This window comes from Neolamprologus brichardi, chromosome 15, assembly GCF_056152115.1.
Source record: "Neolamprologus brichardi isolate AB-2024 chromosome 15, ASM5615211v1, whole genome shotgun sequence".
Lineage (NCBI taxonomy): Eukaryota > Metazoa > Chordata > Actinopteri > Cichliformes > Cichlidae > Neolamprologus > Neolamprologus brichardi.
In genome coordinates, this window is record NC_142118.1 from 9,293,477 (window position 1) to 9,307,564 (window position 14,088).

At 40.0% G+C, this 14,088-nt stretch overlaps 1 protein-coding gene across 1 annotated transcript; it reads right to left on the reverse strand.

Moving 5' to 3' along the window:
* Positions 1 to 459: 459 nt before the first annotated feature.
* tgfb3 (transforming growth factor, beta 3) lies at positions 460 to 12,928 on the reverse strand. Its single transcript, XM_087852331.1, has 7 exons — positions 12,067 to 12,928; positions 8,042 to 8,205; positions 5,689 to 5,818; positions 5,465 to 5,572; positions 4,648 to 4,813; positions 4,303 to 4,456; positions 460 to 2,243 (listed from the first exon to the last, which is right to left on the reverse strand). Exons 1-7 carry the CDS (start codon positions 12,410 to 12,412, stop codon positions 2,085 to 2,087), a joined length of 1,227 nt encoding a protein of 408 aa, XP_087708457.1. The 5' UTR covers positions 12,413 to 12,928; the 3' UTR covers positions 460 to 2,084.
* Between the last annotated feature and the right edge of the window lie 1,160 nt (positions 12,929 to 14,088).

The window sequence follows — 14,088 nt, forward strand, 5'->3', positions numbered from 1 at the left end:
AGTATCAAACTCGTCGGAGAACACATACCTAGGCGGTACTGAATGTAATATGCCTTTTTTTCAGTTTTTTTGCTTGATTTATGCTATCCATTTTATGAAAAACAAGAAAATAAAGAGATGCCTGTGCAGTAATACGCTCTTAAAATAAGAGTAATTGCTTTTTGCCTGGGAAAGCTGTTAAGCAGTAACCCCTGAGAAACTTGAATTTATCACTCTGGTTTAAAAAAAAAAAAAGGCTGTGCATGCGCCTGCAGGAAACAGGTGGGGTTGGTGAGATTCAAGAGAGAAAAATTATGTTTGCATGGAACCAAAACATTATGTGAAAATAGCATTTTAAATGGCATTTCAATAAGGCAGACAAGAACAGTTCATACATTCATCATCTCCTAATTTGGAGTTAAATGTTTGCACAGATTTGAACGTTACGCTTTAAGAAGGGGCTCATAGACTTTTGCATGATGTCTTTTTAATAACAATCATTTTATCAAACAACATGACTGCCAAAAAAACCAAACGAAAAAACAACAACATGATGTAAATGTCACCTAAAAGCTAGATGACTCCGATTGGGCAAATGTCAAACAGTACAGGGATTCAGAAATGAGTCGGAGAAAATGAGGTCTAACTGTACATCAGGCCACTGTCATGTTATAACTTTTCCTCCACTCCCTCTTCATTTCTGTTCCATTAGGACTTCACACTGTAAGAGAGCACCAAAACAAACAGAGACAGAGCAAAAGGGAATGAAAGACTGCAATGTTTTGGGAAGCCCAGACTGCACATGTAAATTCCTTGTCAGCGGGCTGGAGTGAAGGGTGACAGGAGACAAAAGAAATAGAAGAAAACAGCTGCACTAAAAAAATGGCCTTTAGTCAGACAAATAAGGGGATTCCACATAACAGGTTAAACTCCTATATGGACAATAATGTTGCATATTCTTTCTAAATCACAAAGGAAATGTAACAGTACCCAAAGTTTAATATAAAACTGTTACACGTCAATCTTCTTCCCAGTTAGTGAAACAATCACTATACGACAAGTTGCATAACAGACTAAATCTGCTATTAATGTAAAAGAAGTCTCATAAAAACCTGTTGCATAACACGTGTTCTTTTCCAGTATATTCTTTGATGTCCCAAAAATAATGTGAACCTGTTAAAGATGAAAACTTCCAGTGAATGGCAGTGTGCTCGTGGCTAGTTTCCATCACAGTTCTTCCCTTCCATACAGGTCCCCTCTTCTTCTTCTTCTTCTTCCATTCGTTTTAATAGATTCACCGAGAAAAAAATAATAAAAACGAGACCATTGCTGCTGGCTGGCCAAAAAAAGAAAAGCTTGGCTCAACCTTCTTTGTTCATTGACTTTCCATTGCAAATCCAGCAGGCATTCTCTCTCAGCTCTCCTTTTCCCTGACCACAGCTATGGCTTTGGATACAGCAGCAAGTCTGTCCTTTCTCCTTTTGTGTTTGAAGATAATGCCCACTGTTTGAAGTGAAGGGAATTTAAGGCAAGTTTAAGGGAAAATTGGGCCTGAAAGAAGAGACCTGTCTATATTTGTGACGACTAACAATGTAAAATCAAGGCTAGATTCAAGAAAGAGTTACACAAAAATACTACAACGTAGCCCTCTTTGAGTAATTATCAATGAAGCAGCTATAGTTAGTTTTTCTGGTGTTTTTATTTTAATTTCTTTCATTTTGTCACAAATAGGTGCCCGTGTCAATCTAGCCTCTAAAGTATGTTGTCCATCCTCACAAATATAGGGGGAAATATTTTAAGCTCAAGTCTTATTTGGGACTATTTTTTTAGTTAGATTCAAATTAAACTACTTTACTTGTCAACCAGAACCAATTGAGGGAAACAATAAAAATTAGTATCAAAATATCAAGTTTGTTTGTTTTGGGTTTTTTTGTTTTTTGAGAAAATCTGCATCGTTAAAAATGTGCCACCTCCTGAGTGGTCTTCAAATCTAAGCCATGAGGGCACAGTTTAAGTATTTGTCACAGCTAAAAGTCCAAAAGTCATGCATGGGTTTGGTCTGTACCGAGTAAAATCCTGCCACACTGCCTCACATTCATGTCCTCTCAGCTACACTTGCAAGACTTGACAATCATGTTGGAGAGCTGCTCCACTTTAGGTGTCCGTCCAGAGTAGTAGAGTATAGTGAGGGGTTCCAGATCTTGGGGGACACAGCAGGGGGAGGCGGATGCCTCTGGATTCAGAGTGTTGTAGAGGCTCAGCAGCTATTGAATAGGACATAGAAATTAAATAATTATAAAATTCACATTTGTTTTGTGTACCGTGTATCTCTGCTGTCTCTTCCTATGTGATATTACATGGCAGAGACACGGCACACAAAGACTTCTGCGCAGAAATCCATGAGAGAAAGTAGTAACAGCAAAGAGCCTTTGCCCCTCTACCAGAGAGCCAAACATCTGGTTTTTTACAGCCAAACTGGAGAAATATACACTCACTAGCCACTTCATTAGGTACACCTGTTCAACTGCTCATTGACGCCAATATCTAATCAGCCAAACACATGGCGGCAACTCAGTGCATTCAGTCATGTAAACATGGTGACAATGACCTCCTGCTCAAGTTCAAACTGAGCATCAGAATGGGGGGGAAAAAGGGTGATTTAAGTAACAGTGAACGTGGCATGTTTGTTGGTGCCAGACAGGCTAGTCTGAGTATTTCAGAATGTGCTGGCCGGCAGGGATTTTCCCACCAAACCATTTCTAGGACAATTTTAAAACAATAGTCTGAAAAAGGGAAAAAGAGAAAATAACCAACCCTGGGCAAATATCAGTATGAAAGATGAACATAGCTACTGTGACATCACCCAGTGGTTGTGAAGTCCTGTTCTGAAGCCTCGTGATGAGGGTTTCCCATGTCGCCACCTTGGTTGCAAAAACTGGACATGACGAGGCTGGGCAGGTCTGACCGGGAAACCAAACGCTTACCGCCTAACAACTTGTGACTGACATCTCGTAAGCCGATGTCTTTGTGGTTTCATAGTATGCATATGGTGCATGAAACATGGTATGATGTACACAGGCAAAAAACGATAACAATATGAAAAAAGAGTGACTGTAGAGTGACCTACAAGCTTAGCAGAAAAGTGACTATGGAAGTCACGACAGAAAGCTGTTTTCCCATAGACATCTATAGGGCCAGAAGTCTTTTTGCAACCACAACTATTGCCATCTGGTGACGTTCAGATAGAATGCACGTTTAAGACACTTCTGCATTGATGGAGTTTTCCGACCCACAAGGTACGTCCATGTTTTATACATGAACAACGCAAAAAAGCAAAAACACTTTGTTTCTATCAGACATCTGTGGAGAATGGCCAGACTGCTTTGAGCTGATAGGAAGGCAGCAGCAATTCAATTCACTTGTTACAACCAAGGTATCTCTCAACATGACAATAAGGTCACTGTACTCTAATGGCTTCCACAGTCACCAGGTCTTAATCCAATAAACCAACTTTGGGATGTGGTGGAATGGAAAATCCACATCATGGATGTGCAGGCGATAAATCTGCAGCAACTGCGTGATGCTGTCATGTCAATATCCACCCAAATCTCAGAGGAAGGTTTCCAGCTCCTTGTTGAATCAGAACTGTGTGCAACCTGATAATAGCAAGGTATAGCTAATGAAGTAGCCCGTGAGTGTATAAACCATACCTTGTTTACTACTGATGCAAGTGCACAGATGAGGTTCATGACACACACACACACACACAAAAAAAACCCACCATAAAAAATCATGAAAGGAACCAATTTCTGGCTAACATAGCTGTAGCTCTTTTCCTTTCCCCTAAAGTCAACTTTCTTTTGACTGGATGCCCCAGCAGGTGGGGATTCATTCAGTTTACATATCAAATAAAGAATATAGCTCTTTCCCCATGTTTAAATACAGGGCTCGGTCTTGTTAACACAAAACAGCTGCCTGGAGATTCAGTGGCAAAGTGGCTAGAGTTTCTGCTAGAAGAGTTACTGCCCAAGGCATTTTTATTTTAATCAATGCAATACCTATACTCTGACTGTGAAAGATAGCTTTCAGATATATTTATCAGATATATTGATTTGTGATCAAATGGACAAGTTTTTTATATTTTGTGTACATTTTTTTACACTGTAATTTAAAATACCATGTATAGTTGTAGTGAATATACATATAAAACATTAACATTTATGACGCATTTTTTTCTGCAATCTACGATATACTTAAAGGTATTTTTGTTTCTGCTGCTGTAAATTCTACTGTGCAAAACTCCTTCAGCAAAATCCCACTTACCGAGCTGTGCGTTGTGTCTGAGCTCCTCAGGTAAGGGCATGGCCCAGAGCAGTAGTTGGCATCGTAACCACTGGGCTCGTGGATCCACTTCCAGTCCAAATCACGGCGGAAATCAATGTGCAGCCGGCGAACGCAGCAGCTCTCCTCCGTGTTTCTGTGATGAGGAGGAACAACAAAAACATAGTCAGTCTCAAGAAATGTTTTCAGTGGAACATTTAGGTTCTCTTAATATTTCATTGTTGTATCAAATATTTAAGCTCCTGCACATGAAAGTACCGTTAAAACGTGACAGCACTAAGAATAGATTTCTCAAGGACTAGCTAAAACTGGCGTGAATCCCCTTACGAGAAACAGTAGTTTGTGTCCAGCGCTCTCTTGCGTCGGCGTGTTGACTGAGTGTCCAGGCGGTGGGGCGGGATCATCATGAGGATGAGATGAGGGAGATTCTGTTCCATTTTCCTCTTCAAGTGATCCAGATCCAAGCGACTGTGCTCCTCCTCTTCATCAATACCTTGATTATAAACATGATCGAAATGCACCGTGAACAACTATTAACAACTGTGGAAAAAAATCCATCCTTTTTTATTTGAGAAACACCTTAAGTATAATTCACCATAATATAAGAGCACTTGAACTGTATTGCAATTCCTCAAATTGAAGCATCTATGCTTAAAGATTATTTCTATGTAAATAACCTTGGATTATTTACCACAATAAAGATGTGATTTGGTTATTACGAAGATTACATTTTCTTTCTTTCTTCCTGTTAGAAGGGAGTTTTTCCTTCCCACTGTCGCCAAAGCGCTTGCTAATCAGGGGTTATATGATTTAGGGGGTTTTCTGTGTTTCCTTTGTGCTATTGTAGGGTCTTTGCCTTGAGGCAACTGTTGGTGATTTGGCACTGTATAAATAAAGGTGGATTGAATTCAATGAAATGTTGCCATGCAAATGTATTGCAGGAATGGTAAGAAATCACACAGAGCATAAAACATGACTTGCACAAACCCCTAGTAGCTATGTCCATCCTATATACTGTTCTTTTGTTTGTTAGTTTGTTTGTTTGTTGTTGTTTTTGTGCGTGTGTGTGTGTGTGTGTGTGTGTGGGGGGGGGGGGGGGGGGGGGGGGTAAAAACTGATGTGACAAAATCTCACTGTAGCTCACCTTTAAACTTGACCTCCAGGACCTCACTTTCCTTGTCAATGATGTCGCCATTTGGGCTGAAGGTGTGGCATGGACAGTGGACACTAATTTCCAAACCCATATTAGATCCTGCAATTAAAAAAAAGGCAAGCTTTCATTAACCTTAATGGTAATCCTTTATTATTCCTAATGATAACACTTTTGAGTTATTATGAAATGAGGAAATATGGAGCTCTCAGGCTCACCTCTCTTCATCAGCCACTCCCGCACTGTTTCGGTCACATCAAAGGAAATCCATTCTGCGGTACCTTTGGTCAGCACATTTTTGGCTCCAATGAAGCGCTGCTTTCTAATGTGTTCATTTCGCCTCACGATCTGTGAAGCAATAATAAATAGTTGTTCTGAAGCCTTTTTTCTCAACAGTTTTAGTTGTTCTTGTTCTGATTGTTCAATAATAGTTTTGAATCATGTGAGGAAAGAGTGCATTCAATATATTAATAAACTATGAATACAGAAAAAGTAAATCAGATGACTCTTGCAGCTCTTTGAGACTACACTGAGGCTATGTCGACATGTACATGGGTATTATTTAAAATGGGAGTTTTTCGTTTTTGCCTTGAAATATCACTTTTCACGTGAAAATGCAAAAAACAATGTCCAGGGCTGTCAAAAGCATGGGTGGCACTACAGCATAACTCTAACAATACAGAAATGTTGACCAATCAGAAGCTGACAAACAATGAAGCTGCACACACAAAACTGACACTCACACATTTGACTTTCCTCATTCATTTCCCTGCCTAGATTTAAATCTTCACCCTGGAAGGGGTTTTTCAAAAGCTCCAATTTCAGTGACCGTAAAATGACAGTAAAATGCCATTTATGTGTTGGAAAAGGCTAAAAGCTATAGAAAAGCTACATTTATCAAAATACGTGTGTGCACGTAGACGGACTGCAGGCAAGGGGTGTTTTTAAGCTAAATGCAAATTCCCACCTTTTGCATAATAAGTCATATCATGTCATAACTGTTCAAATGATGAAGACGGTTTGAAGTGGCAAAAGACAAAGATGACAAAACATGCATTTCTTACATCAGCCAGACTCAATATGCTAAAATTTAATGGTGCTATAGCTTAAACAAAAGATGTATTTTTAATCAACAAAAGGCCAACTCTGCTATTATAACAGCTGCCACAGTTACTTTTAGTTAAATTCCCCATTAATGCTGCTTTTCGCAGTGTTCCAGTAGATTGTATCATTGCATTTGATAAAATCAGACTAAACCTTGTCTTTCCATTTTTGTTGGCTTGTATTTATTTCTTTATAACTAAAGACGTGTGGGAATGTGCACAAGATCTATAAATTTACATTTTACTATTTCTGTTATTATTTACTTAACTTTTGGCAAGGTTGCCACAGGTCCCTGGTTTTTCTGTGGAATTTGGCTATTTGGCTGGAACATGCTATAAATACCTCCTCTGTCACCAGAGCAGGATGCAAAAGAGCTTTTTTCTAACCGCTATTAAGTCGCTGAACAAGTTATGACCTGTTTATTTATTTATTATTAATTTTATTGACAGACATTCTTTTTTTTTTTGTATTTTGCACAGATCTAAACTATTCTTCTTTTCTTGTGACCTTCTAATCTAGAGCTTTTTTTCCATAGGTTTTTCACACACTTTTTACTTGTTAATCTGTGGTGGTGTGACAATAAAGTTTAATCTGAATCCATTTTGGAGGTGTTTTTCGGTCAGTGGGTTGGGCAGATCTATTTTTATGAAAATAAAAAGCCAGATTTTAAACAAAATCATTTCTTTCCACCAAAATCTTACAAAACCGACCACAGAACACAGCATACATGTAAATACCAACATGCCTGCACACACACCAGATTGCTATGATGCTTTTAACTGCCAAGATTAATACCAACTCTGGGTACTATGTTAATAGTATATTTTTCTGTCATTTAATTATGTATCGGTTACTTTGGTGTAGCATTGGGGAGGTCCTTATCAGCAGGAAAAGCTGTAAAAGTTAAGAAGCTACAGTTAAAATATACCCCCTTTTTCACAGTTTCCAAAAACAAAGAGTGGACCGAATTGGAGTCTTTTCTGGGCCAACTCTGGTCCCCGGGCCACATGTTTGACACCCCTATCTTAGATCCTTATAACAGAATATTGCATTGAGGACATTAACTACAATATTCAGTATTAGAGATCTACACATACCTATAATTAAGATCATTATAGACATTTGTAGATGTCTACTACTTGTTCTTCGATAACACTGTCTGTGGCTAACTCTCCCAGTTCTGCAAAGATCTTGCAGGCCTGCTGAACCTTTCAGTTGTTCATCTAGTTGTTACCTATGTGCCTAACTGCAATCGAGTTATAATTGTCTATTTTTTTGTTAGTTGGAGCCTGAAATAACAATAGAACTGACTAGCTATTTCAAGACCGGTTTCTCAACAGTTCAGAATTGTAGTGGTATTTTTCTTTTGTTTGTTTTTCCTTGTATACAAAGATTACATCCAGAAAAAGTATTTGCGGTCTGCCTTTTGTCTAGGTAGAAGGACAAGGAAACGGTACCTTTACGCACCTGGTAGAGCTCAATCCGCTGTTCATTCCTCTTGGCAGTCGAGTTTGGAACTCTCAGCGCTCGAAACTCTGCTCTGAACAGGTTGGTGGCGTTCCTCTCCATGGCGGAGATGTTAAAACGGAAAACCTTAGAAGTAATGCCTTTTGGGCAGTAAGACAGATCGTCTGGAACAAATAGAATAAAACAAATGTTTTGTGAGGGAGCATGCTTAGAAGCATTTTATGTCCGTAGATAGATAAGACAGATGGACCTTGTATAGGTAAAGATACACAGTTCAAATCCGATCTTGACCATAGTGGTTCTGTGGTGTCTGGCACTACATTTATCACAGTGAACGACTAGTGTTGCTGCCCACCTTAATCAGAACTTGTCAGTGTTTCTCTAACACATTTTGTCTATATTTGGTGGAAATGAAAATGTCGTCACTGAAATAGCATTATTTAGCTTAGTATGACCTCACCTATCTGGTATCAAAAACCTTCCTATCCTCAGTCCCACTGACAACTTTTTGGACCTGAACCCTTTCTGACCATGATGACTTCTCCACAGCCCAACCTCAGTCCTTGAGACATGCCAGACTCTGTATAAGTACCATGCTATAAAAGGAAATCTTTCCGATGCTTGTTGTCCACACTCTCAACACAGTAATTTGAATGACCTTAAGGCTGCTCTGTGAACCAACTCGAGGCCGTGGCAGGTGTAAATGAAGCAGAAGGCTGCCACAAGACTGACAAAGGTCAACGTATTACCTATGAACCCCATCAAAAAGCTAATGTATGTAAATGAGATAAAGAGCGTGATGTCACTGGCGCAGACTCAAATTTTAATTCCACAAAGTCAGCCTCCAAGCACTCTTATGCCTCATGCAGGGAGCACCATTGGCGCTGTGGCTTGTAATCACTGACAGTCTACTGTCTTAAAGGAGTAGTTTGATATTTTGTAAAACTTACATTCCCATTCACATTTGCTGTAGGTTACTTCAGAAACGTGACATCATTGCTATGAATTCCACCCAAAAAAAGGATGGCGCGAGCTAACAGCTAGTCACACGTCATTTCATTCTCAAAAAATAATAGGAGCTAATGTTGGCAGCTAGATGCAGTATTCTTGGCGTGTGGTAATACATGATGTCATTCACAAACATGTGCCTATTGTGGAATGATAATAAAATCTGTGGCCACCTTTAATGAATGACAGTACATTCTAAAGTGTAATCAAGGGTAAATAACACAGACCTCTAGAGCGTAATTGGATACAAACAAGTCATGTGATGTTGAAAAGAAAAAAAACTGATACGGTAGAGGTTTGGGAGTATAGTTAATGAATGCATTAACAGGGCCGGATACTGCACCACTGCTCAGTCTTGCTGCTATGTTTTCCAAGTACCCATTTGCATTTGAATTGAAAACAGTCCCTGTGGTCCAGAAAGCATTTTTTTCCCGTAGACCGCCATTATCAAAAGAGACATCTGTAAAACTGTTAAATACGATGGATCAAATTCATGGAGTCTTAGCCACAAAAGTGAGTTTTTATTTCTTGTCTATGGACTGCAGATTGTGGGAGAAACCAGTCAGTGGGCAGCTAATGGTGTAACCACAACAACAAAGCTTCACTAAGAGCTACAAAGTGTTCGAGTCACTTTAAGAGGGGTCACAGTGTTTCTACCCAACATTACACAAAACAGTCACTCAGTAAAATCTTACCAAGTCTTATCTGCACCTGAATCTAATCTAACTTTAACTGTAGCTTTATCGTGTCACAAAAGAGATTAGGGGTGCTTTGTAAAAGGTATCCTGGTGATGGGCGTGGCAGATCAAAAAGTGCTTCGTCTATATGTGTCGAGGGCAATGAAAGCTGATGTAATTTGTTTTTATTTTGAAAGATTTGTTGGAGAGTTTGACACATCATTTGAAAAAGTACTTTAAAGAAGCCGGGGATTTGTCTCCATCTGTTACATAGATTTTGAGTAAATACATTAAAAAAAAACTGCATTTTTCTGCAGGAGAAGACATGTTTTAAATTTGCTTGAGTTGTTGATGAACTGGGTTAAAACAGAGGTGACCTTACCCATTTGCTCCCATTGAGGTAAAACTTGTGTTTTGAGTTTTGTATGTCTTGTATGAAGAAGTAAACTGGATAAACATGGAGAATACATCGCTTTAAATGTTGTTTTAATCTAAAAGATGTTTGCGTTGCTTTTTCTTTTTTTTTTTTCCTGCAAAATTCAAAAGTGGACCTCAACCAATCTGAAAGTTCATCATCTTTCCTTCTCCATCATATGAAAATCACATTACCCACTCTCAGTTTAGGGGCTGAATGAATACAAGTGGATATACTGGGCATTGACAGAATGCATATTTCCAAGTATGAGATCACACTGGACATATTAAAAAAACACTGGCATACACATACAACCCTTGTATTTAAGATTTTGTCATCAATCGCCGTGTGTTATTCTGTTTAAACACCAGTGAACAGTACACCGTATATAAATCTTTGTCGTCACATTGTCGTACCTCGAGACCATCCGTGGCTCTCAAATCCAGCTACGAGTCCACCATCTCAAGGCGCCTATTTCCTGGTGTTTTTGTCAAAAACCATTTTGTGAGATTTGAAACAGAACATTGCTGAGGGAAAGTAGGTCTTTTGAGAAACACCTGTTGATTTCAAAGGGACTGTGATGCAATGGTCTTGGCTTTGCTCTAGACCATGAGGCCCGCTTCGCCTCTCGCACACGCACAGCAGTTATCCTATTCTGCTTTTTCGGTAATCCAGACTCAGTGGGACCACATGCCACTTGAATTTCCTTCAAGTGCTGACACATGTCCCTCCAGCACAGGTTTTCCAATTACAGTTTGTAGCTTTTTATTCTATAGAGGAGAAAGCCAAATATGGGTTTAACACATGTAGAGGAAATAATGTGAGCCTAAGCAGTCTTTATGTGTTATTTTAACAAATATTTCACATATAAATTTAAACTCATTTTAAGCCAAGTAATGACTTGTTACCTATACCTGCTGGCAATATGAGATACTGGCATAGTCTTTAGACTTAATTGGGTTTAGGGCTCAGCCTCACACACGGTTTAGTAAAGTTAAACCTGAGCTGTCCTGTATGTGATCTCATTCTCGTGGGCCACCCGCGAGCATAATTAACTAGCCAAGACGGCCAGTGGGGTCACTGCCATCTCAATAGGCAAGTGGGTGGCACCAGCATGAGGGCTACAGAAGAGCCAACTCCTCCCATGCAGAGAAACTCTAAAGCAGAAAAGAGTACTTCTATCCCAGCTAATGGGGAGGTCCTGCTGTCTAGCTTTTCCTGCTCATTTCTGATAACTTTTCCAACTCCTTCTTCTATAGGCATCCCCATCTGCCTGTGCAGATGTCCCTCTCATTTGAACCTGACTGGAAAGGAAATGGGAACATCTGGGATGGGAGACATGAACCATAGAGAGGGGAAAAAAACAAGGCGAATAAGAGCGGAGTCAGGAGTGGGAGGAGAGTGGCCTTCCTGGAACACAGGTTCAGACATAAAACAGGTTGGCGAGCACAAAAGAAATAAAGCACATCATTCACAAGGGCACTGCTTTCTGTTCGCCTTTTAGTTTTACAAAAATTCAGAGAAGAGTTTTATACAATTAAACATTAATCTGCCAAAGGGGAATTTGTTTTTTTATGTTTGAGATGATTATGTGACACTAACCAATTTCCAGCACAAACACTAAAAAGAGGATTTAGTCTGTAAAAGAGAGGACGGCTTGACTGGGGTTAAACGTGGAATATATATATATATATTATAATAAAAAATAATATAATAAAATTGAAAGAGTATTTTGCCAGCTAGAAATTTTATCAATCTAAAACTTTCAATGAAACGGAGTTATATAATTGCTGTTTTGAGTCTTGTGCCGCTGTGTTTAGGCGTACACTCTTCGTTTGATGCGTAATTACGCACTATGGACACGTTGGTGGCTGGCATAAGTTGGAGAAAGACAGCTTGGCTGTCTGAAAAAGTGCGATACTTACTGTTCTCCGGCGGTCCGTTGTCCATGTTGAATTTGTATATCTCTTTGGCATAGTACTCTGTCTCTGTGTTGTCCTGACCGCAACTCTGCTGCCGATCCCTCCCCAACTCCTCCAGTAGCTCCTTGGTGCTGTTATACAACGCTTGGATTTGATAGGGGATTTTACTCGGTCCAAGGGATTGTGGAGGACTAGTCAGCCGAAGTTTGCTCAAAATTTGACCCCGTATCGCCTCGACCCTCTTCCTTTTCACATGGTCAATATCCACAGTGGCACAAGTTGACAGGGATGAGCTCAAAGTTGCGCAGTTGAGGAGGATGACAAACAGTAAAGCTTTACCCAAATGCATCTTTCTCTCTGCATTTGTTCGCTCGATGGTTGAAATGTGTGGAGGACTACCAGGGTCCGTGTCAACTATCCGTCAAAATCACAGTCCTGTGACCTATGGTTCTTCTTGTGCTTCTCTAAACTTCCCTTGGAAACTAATGCTTAAAAACTCCTCGCTTGATTCGTTTTCTTGTCCCCTTCGCCTGCGGAAATCCAATTTTGTGTTCGCCCATTAGACACAACTCAATTCAAAGTCCCGAAAAAGACGCTCTCCCACATATATGAAATTGATCCGTAGAAACAAGCAATCTGGTCTTTTGCATACTTGTACTCACTCCAGCAGATTTATCCGGTGGCCTGGCACACTTCTCCTCTAAGTCTGTATCACTTAAATGTAGAGCCGCCTTATTGTCTCAGAGGAGGCAGACCGCAGGTTGTCCCGTTAACGAGGTATATGCGACTCTGAGCGGTCGGTATGGCCTCACATGAGCTTTATAGCGGTCGTTTCTGACGTTTTGATGGAGGAGGGTCCCCGGGAGCGCCCAAAACGTAAGCGGGCAGTGAATGCAACGCTCCAGTCATCAACTCTGACATAATAAGCAAGTTTCACGGGCAGGCCCATCAAACAGCAGGGACAATTTAAGCTCCAGCCCACATTTGTTTATTTACGAAGGTATTTGAAGTGGTGTTCAGGTTTGGTCTTGTGGTCCCCGTTTGTGTGAGTGTGAGTTCGCGTGTGTCTTTATAGTCGTACGTCGCTGTAAATTATAACTGTGTTGAAATCTCAGTTGGTGCATCTTCTGATTGTCTGCTGTCGTATGCCCCCTAGTGGCAAGTTGTACCACTTGCAATTGCCAATTTTGTTTCCCCATCAAATTGCTCAAAGAGCCTTACACTTGAAAAGGATGTGATACTGTGTGTTGTTTATTGTCCAGATACAAAAGTTTGGTGTTATGTCTTTCCCTCTAAACAGCCCCGTAGGAAAGTTGTGGTAGCAGCTTTAACAATGGCAATAAACAGAGGTCACAAAGTTTACACATAAAAAAAAAACACAAAGATAACAAGTGATAATTCACTGTTGGGTATTTTTGTATGTGTTTGTTTTGCTCTGTTGTCTGATGTTGGAGTCTTCCCACAAAGACCAGCACCAAACAGGGCAGCGGTTGTTTTCCAAGGTTGCACTCAGATTACATAGATCCTTTTGAAACGTCACTTTCAGGCAACGTGATTACATTACTGTTGAAAAGAACCAAAGTTTCCTCGCTGTCAGCGCAGATTTTCCCATGCCCTCTGCAAACCGCCATCCACACAGATTTTTTTTTTGTGCTTATGTCTGAAGGCCTTGGAAGCCTGTAAGTTATTATATATTTACAGCCCCCCCACCTCCACCCCTCACCCAGCTTGTTTTATCTCTTTTCATAGAGCATATTCACATTTCTCAGACCTATTTTAAGTCAGTCAGTCAGTCAGACACTGGAGGCCCCGTACCCAAACATGGCATTTCGCAGTGTTTATTTTGTCCACCCGTTTGCATAGCAGGAATAATTTCATACAATTGCCAAACTTGGTAAATATTTGGCATTAAGAGTAAGCTCAGGTGAGTAAGTGTATCATATACACATTTATTGGTTGACTTTGCAGGGAAGCATTATTGGACATATATGCAGATTATAGTTAAAACATAATTATGATGTGAAT

What these genes read in the sequence shown, in the direction of transcription:
- tgfb3 (XM_087852331.1), bottom strand. Translation starts at nt 12,412, where the DNA reads ATGCATTTGGGTAAAGCTTTACTGTTTGTCATCCTCCTCAACTGCGCA. An exon ending in CAACGGACCGCCGGAGAACA is followed by an intron (nt 8,206 to 12,066) that starts GTAAGTATCGCA and finishes TATTTGTTCCAG; the next exon opens with ACGATCTGTCTTACTGCCCA. An exon ending in GACACAAACTACTGTTTCTC is followed by an intron (nt 4,457 to 4,647) that starts GTAAGGGGATTC and finishes TCCTCATCACAG; the next exon opens with AAACACGGAGGAGAGCTGCT.